The 26,971-nt window shown below is 37.2% G+C and overlaps 2 protein-coding genes across 10 annotated transcripts in view; one reads left to right on the top strand and one right to left on the bottom strand.

Moving 5' to 3' along the window:
• Positions 1-4,978, top strand: part of MIER1 (MIER1 transcriptional regulator) — a 60,292-nt gene extending 55,314 nt beyond the window's left edge. For all 9 annotated transcript variants that reach the window (XM_081305944.1, XM_081305946.1, XM_081305938.1 and 6 more), the window contains one exon: positions 1,995-4,978. In XM_081305944.1, coding sequence (XP_081162070.1) covers positions 1,995-2,323 — 329 coding nt within the window. In that variant the 3' untranslated portion in view covers positions 2,324-4,978. The remainder of the gene's footprint in view (positions 1-1,994) is intronic.
• An 8,092-nt stretch (positions 4,979-13,070) lies between these two features.
• SLC35D1 (solute carrier family 35 member D1) overlaps positions 13,071-26,971 on the bottom strand; it is a 47,231-nt gene continuing 33,330 nt past the window's right edge. The window contains exon 12 of the mRNA XM_081306583.1: positions 13,071-17,452. Within this exon, the coding sequence (XP_081162709.1) occupies positions 17,344-17,452 (109 nt within the window). The 3' untranslated portion in view covers positions 13,071-17,343. The remainder of the gene's footprint in view (positions 17,453-26,971) is intronic.

Here is a 26,971-nt window from a genome sequence, read left to right as displayed (position 1 = left end):
GCCTGGATATAAGTATTGGTGTTAACTTCTAAACCAGAATTACAGGCATTTCACATCAAGATTATAATTATTTATAAAATACCTTGAATGTTTGTATCATTTAAGTGCTGTAAGCCTATAAAGAAAAAAAATAGGTAATAAGGGCACTGCTTTGACTATTTGGATTATCTTTAGTAGCATAATAACCTTGAAGATTTTCTTCAGTATCTCATGAAACATTAATCCCTTTGTGCATTCAGGTTGAATGCATTTTTGAGCTAGGGAAAGTAGAATATTTTCTTTGAACCAGAATGTAATTCTTTATGCTGAATATTTTTCAGGTAATTAAACTTTAATTATCTCTTGTGGTGGGTCCTGTATTTACTTCCTATCACCAAAATTTGAATTTCATTTTGCCATCAATTCTAGTATGATCTTTCTGTCATTCCTTACTTTTATTAGAATAATTATCCTTTAACTTTTCTTAACCTATTGTGGAGGAATTTGTATTTACTTTTAGCACTTTTTTTAAGTGTACGTTTGGACACTGCAACATTAAATTTTTACAAAACAGATTATTTAAATTCCCTTAGATAAATATAGTGTGTGATCTTTTAAAGCACAAAACCGATAGATTTTATTAAGAATAAAAAAGTTATGGCATCTTGATTTTATATGGCTGTAGAAAATTTTAAGCTTCTATAATAATAACCATTGATTTTGTTTTTACATAGATTTAGAAAGTCAGCCCTTTTGCTAAGTCTGGATAGTTTATGTGTATCTCTTTGGTTCAGCTTATTTAGGCTATTAGATCCAGTGCCTCTAATTTTTTTTTTCTTTTTTTTGTACCAGGGATTGAACCGCTGAACCATATCCCCAGTCCATTTTTTATGTTTTATTTAGAAACAGGGTTTCACTAAGTTCCTGAGGCTGGGTTTGAACTCCCAGTCCTCCTGCTTCATCCTCCCAAGCCTTCAATGCCTCTTTGTTGTCACATAATACCTAGTATTCTTTTAATATATGCCAAAATTTGTGAGGTGCAGTGGCACACACATGTAATCCCAGCAACTTGGGAAGCCAAGGTAGGAGGATCACAAGTTTGAGGCCAACCTCAACAACTGAAGACACTCTCAAAATAAAAAATACAAAGGGCTGGTGATGTAGTTCAGTGATAAAGTACCCCTGGGTTCAATCCTTAGCACAAAATGAAGGGAAAAAAATTAACATGCCAAATTCTATTCTTTGTTTTTTACATTTATTAACTTAACTTGATTTTTACAAGGTATGTTGTAAGGTAAACCTGTTCTGATCCTCATTGAGTATATGTGATGAAAATGAGGTATAGAGAGTGTAGGGAGGCTGGGGATGTGGTTCTGCGGCAGTCTTGGCTGGGCACAGAATCATGAGCCACTCAAGCAGGAACAAAACTTTATTTTTGAAAAAGCCGCCAATACTCCGTAGGCGCCGGCAAGCCAAACCCGGTCCTCCCACGCGGGCGTCTGTGGAACCGTGCGTCTCCCAGAACAGGGGGCCAGACCATGAGTCCGGTAGCAGGCCAAGGTGAACAGCAGGAGCCCAATTTCCATATGAATGTAAATCTTAACATAATCATATCATCTCAGTGGCTAGCTGGCCTCACTTTACAACCAAAGGTGCCATGCATCATATTATTTGCTTGTGGCTCCTAGCATGGTTCAAGCGGTAGCGCGCTTGCCTAGCGTGCGTGCGGCCCGGGTTTGATCCTTAGCACCACATACAAACGAAGATGTTGTGTCCGCCGAGAACTAAGAAAAATTAAAGAAATATTAAAATTCTCAAAAAAAAAAAAAAAAAAAAGAGAGTGTAGGGAGTTGGCCTAACATCACACAGCTAGTAAGTAATGGAGCCAAAATTTAGACCATATTTGCTTTGCTTCTTTGAAAAAAAAAAAAGGTATTTTGCAGTAGCTGTTTATAATAGTTTACAAATTTAACTTTTTTGTACTAGCAGTTTTATTTATCTTTCTTTCTACTTAGGGGTGTCATCTAATGGACCAGGTGAAATATTAAACAAAGAAGAAATAAAAGTTGAAGGATTACATGTCAATGGACCAACAGGTGGAAATAAGAAACCACTTCATGCAGACATGGATACTAATGGTTATGAAACAGATAACCTAACCACTGATCCAAAACTTGCCCATATGACTGCAAGAAATGAAAATGATTTGGATGAAAAAAGTGAGAGACCTGCCAAAAGGCGAAGGGTAAACAGCAATGGAAAAGAAAGTCCAGGTTCTTCTGAATTTTTCCAAGAAGCAATATCACATGGAAAATTTGAAGAACTTGAAAACACAGATGACTAAATTTTAGGCCTATTTTACTTTATTTGGAAAAAATCTGGTGTGACTAAAATTTTCAGGGTTGATGGGTTACCTTAAAAATTTTTTATTTCCTACAAGCAATTGGTTAAAATTTGAAAATTTGAATTATATCCTAACTTTTTAGGAAATAAGATTTTATAATTCTACCTTTTTCAAGATCTTTTTCTTCACAACTATCAGACCCTTTCAAGGATATAAAAATAATTTAGCAAATTTGAATGAAGTAAAGATATCAGTACCTTTTCATTTGATGTATTAATCATAAAATCTCACTACAAGGTAATTTTTCTTTAGTTTCATATGGAGGAATACCAGGAAAGAAAGGAAAAAAATAATAAGTTTAGAGTTCTGCTTAATATCAATTTTTCTGAGTTTCTTGAAATATCCTTGTAACAGGCATTGTTTCTCCATATAAATTGAGTATCATTATTAAGGGAACCCTTATGAATCCTGAAAGTTATGCTAGCATGATTTTTTTATATATAGAAGTTTAAAATAAACCAAGTCAGGTTTGTATATGTAAAATTGTTGACATCAATGATGTCTTTCCATATTCTTATCTGGGCTTAAGAAATACATTCTGTATTTTTCCAGATTCTTTGTAGCCTTTGAAAGATTTTTACAGTACATATGTCTTGACTGAGCTGTCCTTTCTTAATACAAAAAAGCTTGTATAATTTTCTTAACTTGTACAGTTGGTAAACTTTTATGAGAGGAATTGATATCCTGAGTCTGTCAGCTTTCTTTTTATTTTGCTAAGGTTTTTCTAATGAATTTTTAAGTGTTTATGTAGTTAACTAAGTCCTGTTTCTTATCCAGGTGGCAAAAGCCTTCATTAAGAATAGTGAAAATTTGTTTTTTTTTCAAATTTCTTCTATGGACAAATAATTTGAGAATTCTGAAATTAAGCATGATGCTTAGATTGCACAGTTTGTTTTTTATTTGCTATAATTTTCAAAGTTATTTTTTAAGTAAAATAAAGGTTTAATGTCAGCTTAAATGTGTCATGCTGACTAGACTCCTGTTAGTTATTTTTATATGCATTATAAAGTTTCCCAGTTTTGCATTAAATCAATAGAGGGGAAAAGGTTAAGTGATATTAATATATTGGCACACAAGGAGTAACTGTTATGAGAAAAATGATGGAGTTTGAAGAGTTTTCAGACCTTTGCAATATAAGCCAGTTTCCAGATTTGATAATGTTTTTTCAGAATGAAAATAAGATATATAGATAAAACCATTTCTCTGTGTGATGACAAATGGGATTATCCATCTGCATAGTCATGTAAGGGTGCCATTTTATTTTTAGTGCAAAATTCTTGTTAAGAAAATGTAGTTTTATACAGCTAATAGACCAACCTATATCCAGACTTTTATAAAAGATTATTAACTATTCTTTTCTCACACAGACATATCCCCAAATGCTTCTTCCAGTTCATTTTTAGCCATCAGTTCAAGAAGCCAATGCCTTTTAAAAATAAATCTTCAGTAGTCTTCTTTTTAATGACTCAATTGTCTAATGCAACTGAGTAGAGGTTTGCACTGAGAAATTGTCATTTAGGCCTTACCCCCCCCCCACAAAGTGTTATTAACATTTGTTCAGACTGCTTCCTTTCACCAATATGAACAACTTTTTTCCCCAAACAGTGTTTAAAGCCACTTTACAACACTTGATGTCATATAATGTACATTCACTGTTGTTACATAAATATACAAGTAAATCAAGTTTTGGGTAGAAGTGTCAAGAAGCAATGAATTTTTTGTTGTTTTTGTTTGTTTTTACCTAAAACATTAATTTATCCAGAATGATGGTAGTTTTAGCAGCTGGTCACAATCCATTTTTAAACCAGATTTTATGAAATGAATCCAAAGCCTCCTAGCTCTTCGTCAAAGATGGTCTTTAGAATAGCAATGCTGTGCTTTTTTAAATGGTTGCAATATTAAGATGCCGTTTTCACCTTTTTTAAAAGATACATTTTGTTTGCTGGTTTGTGAAATTCTTACAAATTTATTATAGGAATGTTTTAAGTAAATTCTCAGGCATGATTACAAATGCAGCACATGTATAAATGTTAGGAAAATTTTACTTTTCTTGTCTTTTTAAAATATGCATAATGAACATTCCATTATTATAATACATAATGTTCAGCTTTTATTAAATATTTAATTGTATTTTGTGTTTATACAGGCATTTCACACTTCTTTATAACACAGCCACTATAATTTGATAAGTCTTTACACTATTTAAAAATTTTTAGTAATATCATGAATTTAATTTGCTTAAGATTTAGTACATTTCATAACTCTTGAACTCTTTGACAAACTGCATTGGGAAAAGAAGCCTTTGTTAGTAGTTACTTATCTCCCTACCCCACTCCCACCTCAGCAAAGCACTATCATTTTCGTTTGGTATTGTTTTATGATGTTTTCAGATAGAGTTCAGAATCTGCAACTCAGTTCAACACAAATATGTTGAGCTTTAAAATGTATTTGAAGTAATATTTAAATAGGCATTTAAAATTATGAATTAGATGTTTTTAAATTTATGCATAGTAATTTTGCACTGTAAAATATTTACCTTCTCCCATTCCCTTCTGTCATTTCTGAATATGCTTATTAAAATATTTTTTTAACATATTTGTGTACATAATGCTGTGTGAATGATTTTCATTAGGTTTTAGTTACAGATTTTTAAATCTATATGATGATGCACATTATTTTACAATGCAAATATTTACAATCTCTTTCTTCCACTCCTATGCATATTGCACCGAGTAGTTTTTCAATGGTTCTTCTTTTCTTTTACCTGATACTGGGTGATATATTTTTGTCCCCACCCACCCACTGACCCAGAGATCCGTTAGTCCTAGAACTTCCATTCACCCTGTATCTCTTTCTCTGGACTATATAATTAAAAATAATTTATTCATTTCTTTTGCAGTGGAGTTCACATCATATAATATTTTGCAAAATAATACTTGTTTCTTCACAATATTTGCTTTGCTATCAGTGGATATTTGAGTGGGAACTTTGAATTAAGTGAAGATTGGCAAACTTCCATGGCAGTAGTTAGATGTGTGCTGATATCCAAGGGATTAAATACCAAATCAGAAAAATGTTTTCCCAGCTATTATTCATAACATCAAAAATGCCACTGTAAATCATCATCAGGAGGAATAGGAATTTTCAGATTTTAATCTATCTCACTGAAAAGGACTTTTTCTAATACATGTTTACTGTAAACTTCTTTATTATGCACTCTTAAGATTGGATCTGGGGCTGGAGTTGTGGCTCACGGGTAGAGCACTCGCCTAGCACGTTGAGGGCCCTGGGTTCGATCCTCAGCACTACATAAAAATAAATAAAATAAAGGTATTGTGTCAACTACAACTAAAAAATACTTATTAAAAAAAAAGACTGGATCTGCTGGCTGTAGTGTCTTACACCTGTAATCTCAGCAACTCTGAAGCTGATGAGCCCTTGAATTATAAATTCAAGGCCAGCATCAGTAATTTAGTGAGGTACTGGACAACTTAGATGCTGTCTCAAAAAGGGGGGGGGGACTTGAGACTGTAGCTCAGTAGTACTAAAGTACCCATGAGTTTAATCCCTAATATTATCCCCCATTCCCCCCCCCCATTTTTTTTTTTTTTTTTTGTGTGTGTGTGTGTAATAAATCCTTGGGCATAGAGTTTTTCCCTTTCTGAATATGATGTTTTCTCATAGCTTGTCTATATACTGGCTCATATGACTTATTTGGGATGTATAAGGTACTTTAAATATTTTTTTTTCTGAGTAAGAAGTAGTTTGAATATACTTTTAAAGACTGAAGGAAGGTTCATATTTAAATGCTAGCAGTGACGAGATTTCTTTGTGTTTACCTTATTTTCCTGCATATATTTGGGCTTGTAAAGAAGAAAAGAGATCTGGGCCCTGAATTGGGAATGGTTTCTTCCAGAAACTGAACATCAAGCAGATTATATAAGAGCGATCTGAACCATTTTAAATTCCTGACCAGGAAATCTAGGGTTAGAGTAAGAATTTATTCAAAATAGGAACTCTTCAGTACCTTAGTCCTGAGCTTGTCACCAGCTGAGCACTATTCTTGTCACTAGTTGGACTTTTGCCAAGTGAACATGAAAAACCAGTTCTGGTATAAGGAGCTAATAGTGATACCAGTCATTCAGGGTATGCTCTTTTGAATTTATTATTTTAAAAATACTCTATCAGGCATGTGTTAGGCCCTGGGTTCTATCCCCAGTTCCACAAAAACAAAAACCTCCATTACGTCCCTCTGAGCATATGTACATACATATTTTACATGATGGAAATTTATTTGGGTGGCTGCTGGTCATGACCTTTCAAACAGCCTAAATTGGGAGCTTCATGAGCTGCTTTGCTGTATGGTGTCTCTGCTGTTATCTGCATTTGCCTCTAGTGTTTAAGTGACAGTTGTTTGCATTTTAAAAAGCATTAATACCTGCAAAATTCATAGGTAGCTAGTGCAAGTACCAAGCCAAAGAGAATGAATGACACAGCTTACTGTAGTGTCAGATATACCTGTGGTTGAAAAGAGCAGGATGACCCCATTTTTTGTGAAATGGACATATTTTTTCCATTACGTATGCATAGGGAAATAAGTCATATGCCAAAAGCAATAGTTACTTCCAAATTGTGGAATTACTGTGGTCATACACCCTTAGTCTTCTGTTACAGCATATGTCACAGATGCCCTTTTGGTTTTACAGAATTCTTTTCCCTATCTGGCAGTATGCCTCTTGAAAACAAAGCATCTGCTCGTCAAACAAGTTAGATTTTTCAATTGACCTGTGAACATTTGTCTCACCTGCTCTAAAAGGCAAGCAAGCCTACATTTGGTATTTCCTTGTGCCTTTGGGAATAAATCCTGAGCTGTACTTTGTATTGCCCCCATTTCTTCTCACTTGCACTGAGAATAAAAGGGTATTTTTTTTATTCTACTTAACTGTACATGGCAATGCATTTTGACAAATCATGCATAAATGGAGTATACTTTCCCATTCGTCTGGTTGTACATGATGCAGAGTTCCACAGGCCATGTAAACAGTGTGTCACTGTAACATGCTGATTTTATTTAATATGCTGGGTATAAAATGAGAAGTGGGATAGCTGGGTCAAATAGTGGTTCCATTCCAAGTTTTTCTGAGCACTCTCCATACTGTTTTCCAGAGTGGTTGTTCCAATTTGCAGTCCCATCAGATCAGACTTTGATGTCAAACATAGGCAACAACCCAAGAAGGCAACTTGGTTTTCAGAGCCCTGTGTATTTTCATAATTGCAAACTTTTAGTAGCTGTTTTAGTCAGCTTTCTGTTGCTGTGATCAAAATACCTAATAACGATTTACAGGAGGAAAAGCTTATTTGGGGCTCATGCTTTCAGAGGTGCAATTCGTAGTCAGCTAGCTGACTCCATTGTTCTGGGCCAGAGAGAGGCAGAAGAGGGAAAGTTGCTCAATTCATGGCCATCAGAAGCAGAGACAGAGCAAGGATCCAGGGACAAAATATATTCCCCAAGAGCAGTCCCCCAATGACCTACTTCCTCTAGCCATGCGCCATCTGCCTACAGCTACCACCCAGTAGTCCATTCGAATTATCAATCCATTTAATTGACTAGATCCACATATTTATAGCTCTCATAATCTCATCATTTAACCTCTGAACATTTACTTGCATTGTCACGTGAGCTCTCTGTTTTGGAACAGCTCATACCCAAACCATAAAAGTAGCCTCCAAATTTCTGCTAGCATTCAGTTGGCAATTTCTTGGAACTGTCTTTACTTTCTATGTGAGTGACAAAGAGATAAGAAAACTAGCAGGTGTACTTTGACATGTACAGCAGCTACAACAGAATCTTGCACTCTCTGACCCTTCTGCAGGGCCAACAGGAATCCTGTAAACAGCCTGTGAAGTCGAGATGTGGCCCTCTGGAGCCCCATAGCAGTCCTTTCATTTTATAGAAGGGAAAAATCTAAGGCCTAAAATGGAAAAAAAAAAAAAAAAAAAAACAGCCTTGTCCAAGGTTCAATAACCTTAGACTCAGCTTCTTAGACACTCAAATCCCCCTATCGTTTTCCTTCCCAGCACTTAATAGTTTACATGTATTCATGGCTAGGGACATGTGCTCAGCCCTTGCCCAATAGGTACCTATGGCAAGGGAACGGGGTACCATTAGCAGCTCTGTCACTGTGGCTATGCAATTCAGTCTTCATCCTAAAATGGCAGCTCTCTCGAGTCATTTGGCTAGATGAGCTGTGGAAGAGTCATTTCCTCAAAAGGAACATGTGCTAGTCAGAGAAGGATAATTACGGAGATAAAACATGGCAAAGGTCTACATTATTAAGTGGTCACTGTTAACAAGCACTGCGCTGAACACGTGTATCTAAACCAATCTTCACAACAGTGTTTCCAAATGAGGAAAACTGAGCTATGAGAAGTTGAAAAATTCTTTCCAGTGATCTGAATTTTGTTCACCTATTTTCCTAAGTCTTTGTGTTCACATAAGTGTATTGTAGGATAGAAAACCTGCTGCTTGCAATCAAACCACTCTCCTAGCTCTTTCCCCACAAGTCAGTCCTAGAGAAAGGAAATTCCCTCAAGATGGGTGCAGGGGAAGATGAACATAAATCAGTATGCTCTGAGAATAGGGATGTGAACCTCGCTCTATTGAGAAATAAGAGGAATGGGGTGTAAGACAGGCTGGACTCCAGGCCACTGAACTTCAGTTATAGAAACTACTACGCAGGCCAAAATTAAGGATCTGCAGTGCTGTTTGTCTTCAAAGGACACCTTAGGGTCCATTGCTATGGAGTTCAACAGTGACTACAATGGAATGAAGACAACAAAGTCCCTCTTGTATTTTCTAGGGACCAGACTATTTCCCTGGATCTTGTATAACTTCAGGGAAGGACTGAAATTGAACCCCCTGTTAGGTGGCCCACATTGGGGACTCATTTAATTTGATTTATAAAAATAAGTTGAACCCCCTGTTAGGTGGCCCACATTGGGGACTCAGATTTAATTTGATTTATAAAAATAAGTAATATGACTTTTTTTCATAAACATTACATTTCCCTGCTTGTTTTAAGCAGCTTCATCATCACTTAAAAACGAAAAACAAAACAAAACAACAACAAAAAAAAAAAACCCACAGACTTCATTGTCACCTGTTAATTCTGCCTCAGAAAATAATTTAAATCCTTTTTGTCTTCTGTGCTTTCACGACTACACTTTAGGACTTCTCACTTGGAAAGCAGCCTTTTCTATCTGGGACACTTAGTTCCAGTCCTGCCCTTCCATGCTCCCCAGCCCCACCCTGCAGCACACAGCATTCCTGGTGATTCTGTTACAATGCAGATCTGATCTGGAACAGTTCCTCAACTTAGTCACACAGGTAGCCAGAGAGCCAAATCTTCCTGGCAGATTTTTGTTGTTGTTGCTGTTGTTTTATTTCAATTCCTTTGAACAGGTGTGCAACCATAAATCCTACCACTCACTCACTATTGTATTTATTGACTGCACTCATTTGGATCCACACTCCTGCCTGCCCCTGTGAGGCATTTAACCTTGCCAATCTCTGACTTCAGTGTACAACCCAAATACTGTGTCTGATTTAATCTTTCTAAAATGCAAGTGAGAATCTGTTTCTTTCTTGCTGTGCTCAAAAAAATGTAGCTTTTAATCAACTACTGTTTAGAATTTTCATTAAGCAAATATTTATAGTGTATCAGCGTGCTAAGCACTGTTCTAGGTGTTGGGGGTAACCCAAAGAACAACCAGACTCAAATCTCTGCCTTCATAAAGCTTAAATTTGGTTAGAGACAAGTGCTATGGAGATAATGCAAGGGAGGGAGGAGAACAGGGATTGTGGCAAAAGCAGGTTGCCGTGTGTGTGTGTGTGTGTGTGTGTGTGTGTGTGTGTGTGTGTGTGATGAAACCCAGGCCAAGGGCAATTGTTTTTCTGCCAGTGTTGGGGATGGAACTTGGTCTCATGAATGCTAGGCAAGTGTTCTACACTAAGCTAAACTTACCAGGCTGGTCAGGAAAGACCCGAAGCAAGGAGAGCGTGCACCCTAAAGACACCAAGGGAGGATGCATTCCAGACAGGGAGAAGTAGGTAGTGGAGGCCCCAGAACATTGGGTTATCTCCTCCAATACCTTCTCAAATTTCAGTTTTACTTCAGGAATCACCCCAAATGCCATTTCCATAGGAAAGAATGAAATTCTCCCATATGTTCTTAGATATAGCTCAGATACACATTCATGATTTTTGCATCATTTGTAAACACCATCCTCAAAAATATTCACTGAAAAAATAAATAAGGATAAGCTAACATAAGACATTCTTAAATAAATCCTACTATCGAATTCTTTTAACATAGGAATGTAACCTGGAATGTACTCTAAGGAAAGGGTTTTGGAATCAAAGTCCGGATTTAAATTTCTTGGGTGAAGCTGAACAAATCTCTTAGCCTTGTTTAATCCCTCTGTATTTCAGTAAACTAGAGTAAGGACCAAATACCGCAAAAAGCATGTTTTAGGGCTAACCCAGTGAAAGAACATAGTTGGTAGGCCCTCCTTCCCTCTAAGCAAACGATTTATGCCCTAAGGACAACTATTGCCACAAGAGGGCGCCATTAAAACATCTGGAAAGGAATGGCTGCCTTTTCCAATTCAACCAATTGCCAGTTTATGTTTAAGCTTTACATCTATGGGGTATGAACACTAAATGAATGGCATCTGATAAGCATGTAGCAGTGAAGAGCTTGGTAACATTAAGCCTACTAAAGGTGCACTAGAAGAATTAAGAATCTAGCATGATTTGTGAAGAACAAAGATGTATGAAGTCAGTGAAGTCAGACTGATGAGGTTTGAGTTTCACAACCACAAAGACAACTGTACCTCCCTGAACTTTATCTATAAAATGTGGTTGTGACTTGATGGATGGATGGACAAATGGATAAACTTCCCACTCACGCCTTCCCAAACTATGGGTACTTGGCAACTGCCCACCTCTGGTGGGTACATAACATTACCAGCTCTGTTCTGCTCTTCTCAGCAGTGCTTTGTCTAGTGTTCCCCCATAAATTGCTTTACAAGAAACCAGCAAAGGCTAAATGGGAAAAAAAAAAAATGTATCTTTAACAAATTAGAAACAAAAGTCAAACTAGAGATTTTTAAAAGTTGATTGAAATGCATGCCTTTAGAACAATCTCTTCAACAAAAGTGAGTATATCCACATGCAAAAGCGTAAAGTAGGGCCCCTACTTGACACCACATACAAAACTGAAAATGTGTCCAAGACCTAAACATAAGACCTAAAGTTACAAAAATCTTAGAACAAAACATGAAAAGCTTCATGACACAGGGTTTAACAATGATTTCTTGGTTATGCTACCAAAAGCACAAACAAGTAAAAGTAGATAAAATGGACTACATCAAAATCTGTGCATCAAAGGATATAATCAACAGTGAAAAGGCAACTTATGGAATGGGAAGCGTTTGCAAATAATATATCTGATTAGGGGTTTAAATGTAGAATATTTATAGATCTACTACTCAACAAAGAATCAGTCTGATCAAAAAATAGGAAAAGGCTTTGAATAGACATCTCTTCAAAGAAGATATATAAATACCCAACAAACATATCAAAAGATGTTCAACATCACTAATCCTCTGGGAAATACAATCAAAATCATAATGAGATTATCATCTCACACCCATAAGGATCAGTACTGTCTAAAAAGCAGGAAGTAACAAGTGTTAAAATGTGGAGAAGTCAGAACCCTTATGGAATTGGTGAGAATGTAAAATGGTTGTTTCTCAAAAAAGTAAAAATAAAATTACTACATGATCCAGCAATTCCAGTTCTAGGAACATATCCAAAAGAACTGAAAAGATTTTTGAAGACCCATGTTCATAGAAATATTATTCACAATAGCCAAGAGGTAACCCAAGTATCCATCAACAGGTAAACAAAATATTATTCAGCTTTAAAAGAGAAGGAAAATTTGACGTGTGCTATGTGGATAACTCTGAAGTACACTATACTAAGGGAAACAAACCAGTCACAAAAATACTATTATATGAGTTCACTTACATATGGTACAGAGTGGTCAAGTTAAGAGAAATAGTGTTAGTTATCAAGTCTGGGGGAAGGAGAAAATGGGAAGTTTTTGTTTAATGGATATAGTTTCAGTTTAGCAAGTGAAAAAATTCTGGAGACTAGTTGCACAACAATGTGCATATACTTAACACTGGTGAACTACACACTTGAAGTGGTGAAGATAGTTTTTTTTTATTGCCTTTATGTGCTCCTCCCTCTGACAGGCCTTAATGTACGTCTGCTCTGTTGAGTCCACCTGTGCTAAAATGATTCTCCTTGCAGAGCATATTTTATTTGAGAGTTATTAATTAATAAAGCTGCTCAGAGGCTAAGAAACCTGATTATGTACATGAAATATCCTGAAAGCAGGTTATCATTTCTTCAAATTCACCACAGTTATTAAAGACACTGGATATTTAATAATATGTATAATTTTTCAAAGCATTAGTAGGGAGAAAATTATTTTTCCTGTTACTAGTCTCAATCAACTAACTGGATGCTATCCTCTTAAATATGAGTAAATTTCTGGCTCTTGATTATCCTCTGTACACATTTAGAAAGAAATCTTAATGCATGTTTTCAGGAAAAAGTATTTATTTGACACCATTACAAAAATATTTAGGTACATAATTTTCATGTTTATGTCACCTGATTTACATAACTCAATCCTCAGTACCTTTTAAAAACACTAAATAAATCAGTCAATAGAATCTATATTGAAAAAATATTATGAAAGGCTAACATTTGTAGACAAAAATCAGTTGATCATCAGCATGAGAAAGAAAATATTTGTGAACAAAATAATTTCTAAAAACAGTTTTCTGAAACAATAAATCTAGCCAGTAGATTTCTTTTTAAAAAGTATTTTTAATTATAAACAAAGCTAAAAAACAAAACACACAAACAATGACATCAAAACAAACACCAAAGCATCCTGACACTAAAAACTGGAAGACGGGTTTAGAAAACAGAGGTACGAGCGCCAGGGACGCACATATGCCAACAGCTCATGCCTGGGAGCAGAGGCAGCACACAGTCAAGGGCATTCATTCTGAGAAGGAAGGAAGACGGTCTGGCCGTAGAGTTAAGTGACAAACTGAGGAAGTTTTAACTGAATTACCATTATGAAATGTAATGATCTTCCTCTGATATAGAAAATAGCTTTCCTTTTTTGAAATTTACCATCATACTATGAAAGTAACTTTTTTTTTTTTAAACAGAATCACCTGCATCACACAATGGTTACAATTATATTAAGCAGCTATTTAAAAAAGAAAAGACAGTGAACAGAAATAGGTAACTAAACATTCCAAGGTCAGGAAATACATTGTCTAGGCCTCTTTCATTTAAGGAGCACAAATTAAGAACCTTGTTTTGCCTACAATCCCACCATGAAATAGGGACAGTAGCCACATTTTCTATGTGCCTAATAGGTACTAGACACTGCATTAAGTTATTTCATATTTATTATCTCATTTATTATAAATATTTTTCCTCAGGGAGGGAAAAATCAATTACAGCCTTTTTCGTTAGGAGGAAACAGTACTACATAATTATGGGGAAGCAAGAACATTAGCAGCTGAGGAGGAAGAACCCAGGCTATGCACAGAATTCTCAAAGTCGTGTCTTATCTCAAACTTAGAAGACTGATTTGAGTTACAAAAGACCTCTCAGATTAAAAAGTTGCTTTCCTCTATGGGAAGGGCACCATAGTACAGTGACCTGGTAACTGTGCATGCAGCTCTAGTTCACAAATCATTGACTCCTTTTATCTGTTTCCCCTCTCAATTTGGGTCCAGGCCACCACCTTCAGCTAAAGAATTGTATACTCCTTGACAGCGAGACCCATGTCCTATTCATCCATTCCCCCACGCTTAGCAAAATGCTTGATATACAACAGCTTTTAATCAAATATTCACCCACTGAACAAGCCCAAGATTAAAAAAAAGCAAAGGCAGCCCCAAAGCCCTAGGTACTCTTCCAAGCCAATCAAATGTGAAATTCCATTATTTGGGTGAAGAACCTACCTCAGCTTTATCGACTGAAATCTCCCATGGATTTCTGATATGATAGGATTACAGAAAATTTGCCAATGCATTTTTTTTTAATCTAAATGCAAGTTGGATGTTACAAACGACTAACTCATAGTTGACAGCCACATGCAGCAATTAAAATTAAGTGACATGGTAGCAATGTGCAGTCTAGGCAACCAGGATTATTCTAATCTATGTCACATTTACTACAAGCAGATTGGCCAGAGGACTTCACCTTCATTAACTCAAGGAGAGGAGCCATTAGCTCCTTTCAGAATTCTCAACATAGTTCATCTGTCTTAGTGGGCAAACTAAGGATTTAACTCTATACTGCCTCTTTTCCTTTCAGAAGGGAGTTAATAGGTCAAAGCATTTTTGCTCATCAACCTTGGAACAAAATCCAGATATTCTGAGAGACACCAGATTATTGAGCAAATGTCTACACTGTATTATACCAGAAAACCACAACCTCCAAAAAGTGGCCAGCCACTCTATTCAATCTCAAACTTACCCATGTCACTCTGTCTTATCTTGAAATGGTGGCAATAGCTGAAGGAGGTCTCTCAGAATCAGAACACAGACAGAGCAGAAGCTGTAAGATGCTGTACCTGCTCCTGTCAGTCAGAAGGTTCAACACAGACAGGGGCTCTGAGGTATAGTGCATTCCATGAGCTCTACTTATACATGATTTTCTCAAATTAACCTGGAAGAGAGACAGACTTCTAAGGGAACCTGATCCTCAAGAAGCAGTTCAATCCCTGGAGGAGTTCTAGTCTTGACATATCCAAAGGGCTTTCTAATAACAAAGTTACCTCCTTCATGTGGCTGACAGAAGGAACAGAATTATTCAAATTATCTCTAGCTAAGCTAATGCATCCAAGCAAAACCAGGCAGTCACAGGCAACATTCATAGCCTAAACTACATATCAACTGAGATCAGCCTGGAGGTTGAATAAAGGCTCCATGATAGAGGGTACCCTGTCCCTCTCCCTAATTTGCAAAGTCCATTTCTTTCTGACACCAAATTCAGTCAAGCACTTGCCTCTTTGAAAGAATTCAAGCTAACTCAGTTGGCATCCCTGTTTCCTTACGGAAAGACTGTTAAATCAATTGGAGCATGGTTTAATGGAAAAAACGTGGAGTTTGATTTATAAACAAGTCATCTATTTTCTCTGATTCCTGTTTGTCTAATTAGTAAAATAGAGATAAATAAGACACGATATTCTTGCACTAGAATTTTTTTAGTTCAGATGATCCTGGAAAAAAGCCTATGGTGTGGGTTCAATATAATTTTACAAATAGAAAGAAAAAAATCAAAATTTTCCTAGTCTCCTGTTGAGACACCAAAATATTAATAGTTTTAGGTCAACAGAGCCCAGTAGTTTCCAAACTCAAACAGAAACTAGTGTGTACAGTAGGGCAAAGGTACCAGCTTCTGGTATAGACTGTACAACCAGCCTGACAAACACACTCATCTCCAGTCAATGGATGTCTCTGAGCCAAGCCATGGAACTGTGTTTAACACTTCCCCACGAGGCAATTCAGGCAATGTTCCTTCACAGGTCCTGTCCCAGGATGCAGCAGACAGAGCATCTAGGTGGGTAGACCCAAGGAGAGGTACGTTCATGCCATTTAAAAAGGAAGGAACGCTGACACTGCCAAAGAAAGGTCCAGCCCTGACAATACAAAAATCCCAACCAGCTTTTCCTCTCAAACCAATCATTCACAAATGTGGGACCTCATCATACTGATCTGAGAAGTAAATAGAGAAACTAAACTCAGAGGCGGCAGGCATAGGGAAAGAGGTGGTGATCACCTTGCCTGTCTGCCATCCTTGTAGACAAGGGGTCAGTCCTGAGCTGAGCTGGTTTACAAAATGCAGCTTTTCACCTCAATGTCACATTGCAGCATTTGGACTCACACTGTGTAGGATAGGTAGGGCAGGTGTTTTAACCCCATTTACACATCTGCAGTTTCTGAGAGCTGAAACAACTTACTCATAGTCCCAAAATCTTCCGAATGATCTAAGAACTAAATTCTCCATCTTACCCTTTAGTCACTAAGGCAGGAAGGAGATCTTCCAATTACTTCCCCAAATGGTGTCCAGCACTTAGCACAATGCCTGATACATACACTCAGTACATTGTAGTTGGATGAATGAATGAGTCAAATAGATGAGTAAAGAGTACAATGCCTACTTCCTCCATCCCTTCATTATCCCATTCTACATAACAGAGAGGGAACAACATTTTAAAGGAATCACTCTGCTCATCCCATCAGTTCTCAAGAAAGTGAACATGGAAAACAATACATTCCAAAACACCATGTATTTTTTTTAGTACCAAAGTTGCTATCTTTGGCAAATATGATATTTATGAAGACAATGCAATCAATAAGAAATAAAATTCAAAGAAATTTCAGATCGGCTGCATTTCTGGCAAAAGAAAGATCAAACTACTCCAGACACAGCAATGATTTGAATGATAAGGCTCCAGTAGGAGCACATTATATATGCAGCTCTCAGGGACCCCTGGATATCAAACTATGGAATAAAATATTTTCAAAACACTGATGTTTCACTGTCAGAACAGAAGAAAAATAAATTAAAAAGCCCAGTACATTTTCCAGTTTGATATAAATTAATTCAAACAATATATTTAAAATAGAGTCAATTATAAGTTTCTCTCATAAAATTTCAAAAGGCAGCAATCAATCCTTGGATTGTACAAGTGCAAAAGGAATGGCATTTTCTCGTAATCATCTTGGCATCTGCCAGAGTTCTGAGTTGATCAGAAACTTGGGCACATGCAGTTGGAGCAGTCCTCTGGTCACACTGCTCCTTTCCCCTTCATGTCCAGCTTGTTACTGGCCTCTGACTGTTTGCTCAGCTGCTCCTCAGTGAAAGTGATGTACGAGTACACCAGGCTCCCAGCAATACTGCAAAACAGAAAACCACCATGAGGCAAGGAGGAAGGGGAAAAAAGATGAAGGAAAGAATATTTATAACAGCAAAAAAAAAAAAAAAAAAGATAAAAAATAAGTGTTCCACAGTGGGAAATTACATAAATTCATATAATCAAACACTATGCCATTAAAATTACCTAAAATAAAAACAGGCAATGACATCTTAAGTGAGAAAGAATTCTATAAAACATTGATCCTATTTTATTTCAATGAGCATGAGTATATGCACAATCTGCATTGGAGCAGAAAGTCTGGAAGGAACACACCAAGAATAGTGGTTACATCTGGATGGTGAAATTAGAGTGATTTTTCTTTTTTTCCTGCTAAAACAAGTTCACAGTAGCAAACTTCTCACCTTAGCCCTCAGCCTGTGACAGTTCCTGGTACACCGTCTGTCCATCAGAAGGATTCACTCTTTGGTTTATCTAATCTAGGGCCTTGCATATGCTAGGCAAATGCTCTATCACTGAGCTATACCCCCCACTCCAGGTTCACTCTTTGAGGATAGTGATTATTCTATAAATTTTCTGTGAGGACCTCAAATCCACTCAGGATCTATAACCTCCTTTACCGATCACTAAGCTAAAAGCAAGCAGAAAGAGCCCAAAGATCAGCATTTCCAGCCTGCCCTGTCCTGCTCTTCAATAAGGGCTGCTACCCAGGGTTCTCTTAAATCTCCAGCCAGCTGGGTGTCTGGGCTGGGATCTGCTTTCAGATTTTTCTGCCATGGGTTTGGCCCTCATCTTCTGCCTGACCACAAGGTTCATAAACATGCTGCTGATTTGAAAATCATTCTCTTTTCCTCTGAGCTTTGACATCCCAGCCCCAGGCCAGCTACTCACAGTGAGAGAGCCTGTCTCCTGCTCCCATAGGAAGGAAATGAGGCACTGGCATTTTACTGCACATGCTTACATAAAACTATCCATTCTCTGAAAAACGTCAACCAGTCATACACAAAGTCTTCTCCAAGCCAACCTTCCCAATCAGTTTCTCACTGTTTCTCATCTGAGCCTAACAGCACACAGTAATAAATCAAATTGTTACTAATTATTAAAGTCTATTATGTGTCACACATTTTATATTCATTCCCTGCTGTTGCAATATTCCTCCAAGGTATAATATCCCTGCAAAGTACCTATTATATAGATGAGGAAACTGAATCCTAAAGTCATAAGAAGCTTGCTCAACATCACAAACCATCTAATGATGGACCAGAATAAAGCCCAGGTCAATCCTTCTCCACTGTAGTCGCTGCCTACTTGATGGCTCCTATCCACTGATATTGCACTTACTTGTTCTTAAGAATGTCCTGAAATTTATTCCAGCCCAGTCTTATTCATGCTCCCAGACCCTATTCTAGTAGCACAGTCAGCATAATGAGAAAAAAAACGTGGACTCTAGGGTTAGGTCTTAGTTCAAATCCTACTAGCTCTGGGACCCTGGAAAAATTAATCTGAGATTCCATTCCTGTATTAATCTAGTAAGAATGCTATTATCGATCTAGGCTAGTTTGAGGATTAAATAGGATTAAACCCATAAAGAATCTAAACCTACTTCTTTTTTTTTTTTTTTAAAGAGAGAGAGAGAGAGAGAGAGAGAGAGAGAGAGAGAATTTTTTAATATTTATTTCTTAATTTTTGGCGTACACAACATCTTCCTTTTGTATGTGGTGCGCCACCGCTTGAGCCACATCCCCAGCCCCTAAACCTACTTCTGACACAGAAAGCAATCAGGAAATAGCATCCTCTTTTTCTCCCACCTTCCCTGCCAGCCCTAACATAGATCAGAGAGGAAATGTATTGTTAACAAAAGATAGTCCACCCCAGCAGCTCCCAGCGGCTCCCAGCGGCTCCCAGCGGCTCGGGAGACAGAGGCAGGAATATCATGAGTTCCCTAGCCCCAGAAACTTAGCCAGGCACTTAGCAATTCAGTGAGATCCTGTCTTTAAGTAAAATTTTAAAAAGTGCTGGGGATGTGGCTCAGAGGTTAAGCTTCCCTGGGTTCAATTCTCACTACCAAAAAAAAAAAAAAAAACACCAAACAAACAAACAAAAAGATAGTCCATTCAAGCTCTTATTAAACAAATAAATGGCCAGGCCATGTGGCTCAGTGGTAGAGTGTGTCTGGCACATGCAAGTAAGTCCCTGATCTCCAGCATGGCGGGAGGTGTGTGTGTATAGTACAGGGAAGCACAACTATAAACTAAACTAGATGGCTTACAAAGAAATTTGCTTAGCATAATTCTAGAGGCTAGAAAAACCAACATCAAGGCAAATTCTGTATTTGGTGAGGAACATCTTCCTGGGTCAGATGGTGCCTTCTTACCTTGTCCTTGAATACAGGAAGTGGGGTGGGTCTTTAAGGAATCTCATTTAAGAGAGCTCCAACTCCATGACCCAGTCACCCCAAGGCCTCACTCCTAATACCATCACCTTGAGAGTTACAACTGAAACATGAATTTTGGAGGAACACAAGCATTCAGTCCATCAAGGAGACTTGGCAAGATGCAAAAGGAGAGTCACATTGTGCCATATAGTTATTCAAATAACCAGAGCAAAATCAAAGCACAGAACCTACTGGTCCTAACTCTGAAGCTCAAAGAACAAAGAACAGTTGTCTATTCAATTTTCACAAATTCCAACTTGAGGCAATAACAATAGATTTTTTTTTTTTTTTTTTAGTACCAGGAATTTAACCGAGGGGTGCTTAACCACTGAGCCACATCCCCAATTCCAATTTTTTTGAGACAGGGTCTCACTTAAGTTGCTGCAGCTGGCTTTGAACTTGCGATCCTACTGTCTCTGCCTCCCAAAAGCACTGGGATTACAGGTGTGTGCCACTATGCCCGCAACAAAAGATTTCTTATTTCATCTTTATTCCTGACTTGATTATTACCAAATATTTACATTTACAGAAACAGAAATTCATGAATCACTTGAAGAGGACTAAATACTCATCAATAAGTATATTATGTGTCAAGCAGCAATGAATTAATATTTTGCAACGGAATTTTAAATTGCTCTCCAGTAGCATTGGGGAGAAAGAGATGGAAGAAGAGGCAAAAGAAGATAGGGGAAAACCTAGATATTAGGTGGGGTGGGAACCTGTATCTGAATCGCTACCAAAGTCTAAATCACAATCTTCTACTATTGCCAATTCATTTTCTATTGGCTCCTTAAATGTTCACTTCAGTGTTGAGAACTATCAGTAGAATTTATATGTTAGACCTTCTTAAATATTCATTAAATTAAAAAAACCTCAGAACTGATCAACAAGATTTTTAAAAAATTCATGTTAAAAATAAGGTACAATCACTACAAATCTTTTTTGAAATCCAAGCCATTTTCCACCTGCATAATATTCAAACCACAGACCTACCAAGCTGCTGTGGCAGAAACAGCTGGGAGATGCTTGGAAGAAAAAAGACAAAGCTACAATTTCCTATAAACAGGGGTCTAATCAGAACACTGTGAGTCTGACTGCGTAGTGCCGAGTTGGCTTTATCTGCTCTGAATCTATTAAATATGATGACTCTACATCATTTATTCTAATCTACTTCTGATCTTTCAAAGCAATGCAAACATCCTATCTCTTCTAGACTGAGTCATGAAAATACTAGCTTTCAATAGTTAAGATGTCTGTTATACAAATAATGTATAGTAAAAATGTCTTCAATGGACCAACCCCATAGCCAGATAACAAGACTGAAGTCCAAGCTTTTCTTCATCTCATCTTAACCACTAACATGCTTGTTAATGTGTCTAGGCAGATGGCTCTGCCTCCTAGATTAAGCCTTGCCTTCTACGTATAAAACATGCCAAGCCACATCAAAATCTAGGAACCAAAAGGTTTGATTCCTGCTATTTCTAAGAAACACAATTTCTGCCATATAAATGAAACTGGGTGTCTAGAAATCACGTTCCTACAGTGACCAGGGATCCCATCTCAATGTCCATACAGCACTGTGAGGAGCCCCTTCCTATCTTCCTTCTCATCAGCTAAACAAAGCAGAGTTGCATTGTTGCGCTCTTTTATCACCATTCAGAGCTTTCAAAACTGAATAGAAACAGAAGAAACACAAAAGTTGAGTAAAAAGCATCTAACTATGGCCTCTGCTGCTATAAAGCTGTAACATTCTGCAAATTATTTAACTCCTCAGAGCCTTACTTCCTTCATCTGTGAAATGAAGATTATAATAACACTCTTGTAGGCCGGGTACAGTGAGCATGCCTGCAATCCCAGCAGCTCAGGAGACTGAAGGCAGGAGAATTCAAAGCCAGCCTCAGCAACTTGGCGAGGCCCTAAGCAACTTGGCGAGAACAAAAATAAAAAATAAAAGGGGCTGGAGATGCAACTCAGTGTTTAAGTGCCTCTGGGGTCAATCCCTAGTACCAAAAAATAAATAAATAAATAAAAATAAAAAACATCCTTGCAGGACTAACATCAAATTGTTAATATAATTATTAATAGAATTAGTATTTTACTTATTATATAATATGCAATTAATCAGTTAATACATAACTAATGCATTAAATTTTACACTTAAATTATATATGAGACAATAAATCATTTCAAAAGGCATACAGTAGCCATCCAACAAGGGTAAAAGACAAATGCTAGGCCTGGTGCAGTGGCGCACACCTTTTAATCCCAGCAGCTTGGGAGGCTGAGGCAGAAAGATCGCAAGTTCAAAGACTGCCTCAGCAACAGTGAGGCGCTAAGCAATTCAGTGAGACCCTGTCTCTAAATAAAATACAAAATAGGAGTATGGATGTGGTCAAGTGCCCCTGAGTTCAATACCCGGTTCCCACCCCCTCACACACAAAAAATGTCAAATGCTAAGATATATCAGGGGCCAACACTACCAAAGGTCAAAAAGAAGACAGAAGTTCTGATATCTGCTGCTTCTTTGTACAGCTTGGCACTCACCCACTCACAACATCAGGGAGGAGTCCCAAGTATAACAGGGCCTTCCTGTTTTGGGTCATCCTGACAAGGCCTTAACTGTACTACAAACAGCCAAGCCTCAACCACCTATTATCCACAGTTTATTATTAATAACTCTCAGAATGTCTTCCTATTTAGGAGCTCATTCTTCCTGTTAGGAGACATTTGTGGTCTCTCATACTTGGGTGCCAATCTACTTTTACAAAATTACCTTTTGGAAACCAGTCTCAGTCAAGCCACACTGGTATGCCTACTGCCCACCCTACCCCACACCTGCTTTTCCAGCTCCATGCTTTATTTTGTTCAGCCAGTATTTAAGAAATGGAATACCCATCCTTCTCTTTCCATATCTCTTAATCCTGCCTTCTCATCAAATATCCTTTCTTCTATGACATTTTCCAAGCAGCTTTGTATGATTTTATTTTCTGAGACCACACAATCTGTATTACTGATGCCAGCTATTCTGTGACATTTAATGTGATGATAGTTATGAAAGCTTTTTGGAGAGATTGTACAAAAAGTGGTTACTGCTGTCAATGCCACGTAAGTGCTTAATGTTACCATAAATGCAGTATGATCCCTATATAAATGAAAGTTATTGCCAATTAACATAATTATTCCACATTTCTCCTACTCCTTCAGGGTAATCTCAACATAGTGGCTAAAACTAAGTCAGATCATATCACTTGTTCAAACTTCTCCAACATCTATCTATCAAAAATCATTTTGTAATGACTAAAAAGGTCCGCCCTAATCTACTCGTCTAACTCATGGTTCTCATGGTCCCATCTCCTTTTACTCATTCCACGCCAGCCACATTAGTCTCCTTGTTTCTAGAATATTCCAGGAACATTCCCATTTCAGGGTCTTTTCACTTACTCTTCCATTCAGAATCAGCATGGTTCATTACCTCAATTCCTTTAGTCTTTACATGAAATCTAGTTTTCTCAGTAGGTGCTCCCCACTCCCAAAAATTTCCTTAACCCATTTCCTCCCTTTATTTTTCTTTATTATTATTTATCTCCAACTAACCAAGCATGTATTTCACTCATTTATCTTTATTTTGTCTCCACCTTTAGAAGGAAAACTCTATGAGGGCAAAAATTTTAATTTGTTTTTAGTGTAGCGCTATTCTCATTGCCTAAAAGAATGTCTGATTGTGTGGGAGGCATCTACCCAGCATGTGCTGATAAACAGTGGGTTCCTGGGTAGATTACAAACTCCCAAAATGAAATTCATCTTTGGTTTTGCCATGCACTAAGCAATCACTTCCTTTAACATAAGTACAGAATGGGTTCACAGCTGACTTTTACCCTGCCTGCCAAGAGAGAGAGAAAAGAGCAGTAGTAAGGCAGGAGGTAAGCAAGACTTCAGAAATGTCTGAAATCCAGAGGAGCCGTTATAAACCCTCATCTTGTGTCCCCTCTGCTTCTTACTATAGTAGCTCCATGACCTCAGGCAAGTTATTACACCTCTCTGAGCCCCAGTTTCATTCTGATGTGAAGTAGGGGATGAGTTCATGAAATGAAAAGGGGGCTGTCATATACCAGGTGCTCAACAAATAGTAATAATTCCCTGTTGTCTTCCCAGGTGCCTAGTAATATCATTTCTATACTAAAATAACTGTTGATCTTTGCACAGACTTTAAAAATAAAAGTGCTTTCATTACAGAAGTCTGGCCAGAATAGGAACCATTCCATCTGCCTAGGAGTTTTTGAAGTTTGCCCAGGAATAAATTTTTTAAAAGCCAAAAATATTTGCAAACCCTGTTGTGATGTTTCACAGCCCTTGATAAGGATATTATTTTCTTTATTAACTGGTAAGAGTCGGGCAAATGCTCTCTTTCAGATCAGAACTCTATTAAGGTTCCATGTGTATACACAAGTTCGTGGAAGACTGCACTACAGAAAAGTCAAGGAAAAAAAAAGTCTGAATACTTGTTTCCTATCAATTCCTTCTGTTTGGGTGTTTTGGAAGAAGTTTCTTAGACTTTCAGGAACAGTCCTTTTTTTGCTCTTTCGACATCTTGAGACAAAAGTATTTCCATTATTTTCTTCCTTGCTTCTGTGTTCTTCTTTCTTTACTCTTAAAAACCCATAAATATGGGTGAAAGACCCCCATCAGAACTACAAGAATACATGCTATGTGTTTTCCACATGTAGACAAACTTCCTTCAAATTCCTGAATCTCTTGCAAAAGAACCTCAGACCTCCTGACCACCTAACACACCTCCCTCAGAATATCCTGGGGACTCACTCAAAGAAGCTGAGTGGCAGAACTAAGAAAGACAAGTCTAGCTCAAGCCCCACATTTTAGAGATGGGAAAACTGACATCATGAAAACTGAATCATAGATAGGTAGTGGCAGTATGAGCAACAAAACACAAGAATTTTTTTTTGTTTGCTACATATCAATTCAACTCTATTCTGTTATGAACTTAACATTAACTAAGGAGTTAGCTTTCCTCCCTATCACCTACTCAAAAGTACAAGGTCTTCCAGTGAGAAGACTGGTAAGTGTTACATCTGCAGCAACTAACTGATGACACAAAACAAATCCTTTTCTATTTCCAAATGAGCAAGCCACTGAGGAAAGAAGAACTTATGAAGAAGCTCTTCAGGAGAAGGCTGAAACCAGAACAGACTATAAGTATGGAATTATTCAAGAAGAAAAGACCTAGCACTAAGAAGCCACACAGACTTCTAAAGAAACAGGCAAAAGAGTCCAAAATGAGAACGCTAAGCTCAGTAGTAGACCAAAGTCCTGGGAAGCAACTCTACAGCTGTATTCTGAGCTGCACCATGTCCCATCCAGAGACTGTGGAGACAGTAAATTGGTTTTTGTTACACAAAAGGTACCTGGTTTAAGAGCACATAACTAATGTGGTTCACATTATGAAGGGATATGAAAATAATATTAATTCATTCATCTATCTACTATTTACTAACAATATTGAGGTTAACAATGAAGACCCAGAAGACTCATGGACAAATCTCTTAACAGCTGGGTAATACAGGGTAAATTTCCTAGTTTCTCTGTGAAACGGAAGTTACAGTACCTATCTCACAGGGCCATTGACAAACTGGGACTTTATCTAAATTCTGTAATTTTGTTTGTCAAAAAAGACTGTTAATGAAAAGCCCCAAACTGGGAAAAAATCTTTGCAAATCATATATTTGATAAAGGATTTGTAACTACAATACACACAGAACTCTAAAAACTTAAGAAGAAAAAATATATACCAAATTTTGGAAATGGGGAAAATATCATTTTACCAAAGAATATATACAGACTGCAAATTAGCACATGAAATGATACTCAGCAACATCAGTCATTAGGGAAATAATTAAAATCATAAAGAGATACCCTTACAGGCCTATTATAATTGTTAAAATTAAAAAAACTGAACAACAACAACAACAACAACAAAACCCTGCGGATAATCTCAAAGATCAACACAGGAGCAGCTGGGACTCTAATACATTGCTGGAGGCTGTGCAAAATGGCTCTGCCACTTGGAAAACAGTTTGGGAATTTCTTATAAAGTTAAACATATTTACACTACAACCCTGAAATTTTGCTCCTAAGCATTTATCCCATTAAAATTAAAACTTATATACACACCTTTCTAAGTAAATGTCTATAGCAACTAACATATAATAGCTAAAAACTGCAAACAGCCCAGTGTCTTTCAAATGTTGAAAGGATAAAGTGGAATTTCCATTCAATAGGACAGTACTCAGCAATAAAAATGATACATGCAAAAACATAGATGGAGAGCTGCAGCAGTAGCTCAGTGGTAGAGCGCTTGGCTCGCACGTTTGAAACCCTGGGTTCTATCCTCAGCACCACATAAAAATAAATAAATAAAAATAAAGTTATTGTGCCCATCTATAACTTAAAAAGAAAAAAAAAAGGAAACTTATGTGCAGTACACTAGCTAAAAGAGCAATACATGTGAAAGAGCAGCTCAGGAGTTCAAAAGCCAGCCTCGGCAAAAGCTAGGCTCTAAGCAATTCAGTGTGACCATGTCTCTAAATAAAAACAAAAAACAGGACTGGGGATGTGGCTCAGTAGTCAAACATGCCTGAGTTCAATCTCCAGTATTTAAAATTAAAAAAAAAAAAAGCTACAAACATATCATTTACATAACATTGTGGAAACTGTACAGACAGAAAACACCTTCACTGGGATCTCAGGGGAGTGGGAGGGGCTAAATGAAAAAGGGCAAGAGGAGATTTTGGAGGGCAATAAATTGTTTTGTTTCTTGATTGTGGTGGTGGTTATAGGAGAGTATACATTTGTCAAAACCCAGTACAGTACACTTTTGCTATATTTAATCATATATTATAATTTTTTAATGGCAGAAAAAGAATCATAAGAAAAGGTGAGTTCCAGACAGTGTAAGAATGCGAAGCTGTGAGGATGAATGTTCTCTGGAAAGGCAGCATTATTCTTTTTTTTTTTTTTATTGGTTGTTCACAACATTACAAAGCTCTTGACATATCATATTTCATACATTAGATTCAAGTGGGTTATGAACTC

This window comes from Spermophilus citellus (genome assembly GCF_964194105.1).
Source record: "Spermophilus citellus genome assembly, chromosome: 9".
NCBI lineage: Eukaryota > Metazoa > Chordata > Mammalia > Rodentia > Sciuridae > Spermophilus > Spermophilus citellus.
This window is presented reverse-complemented; position numbering and strand designations above follow the sequence as displayed.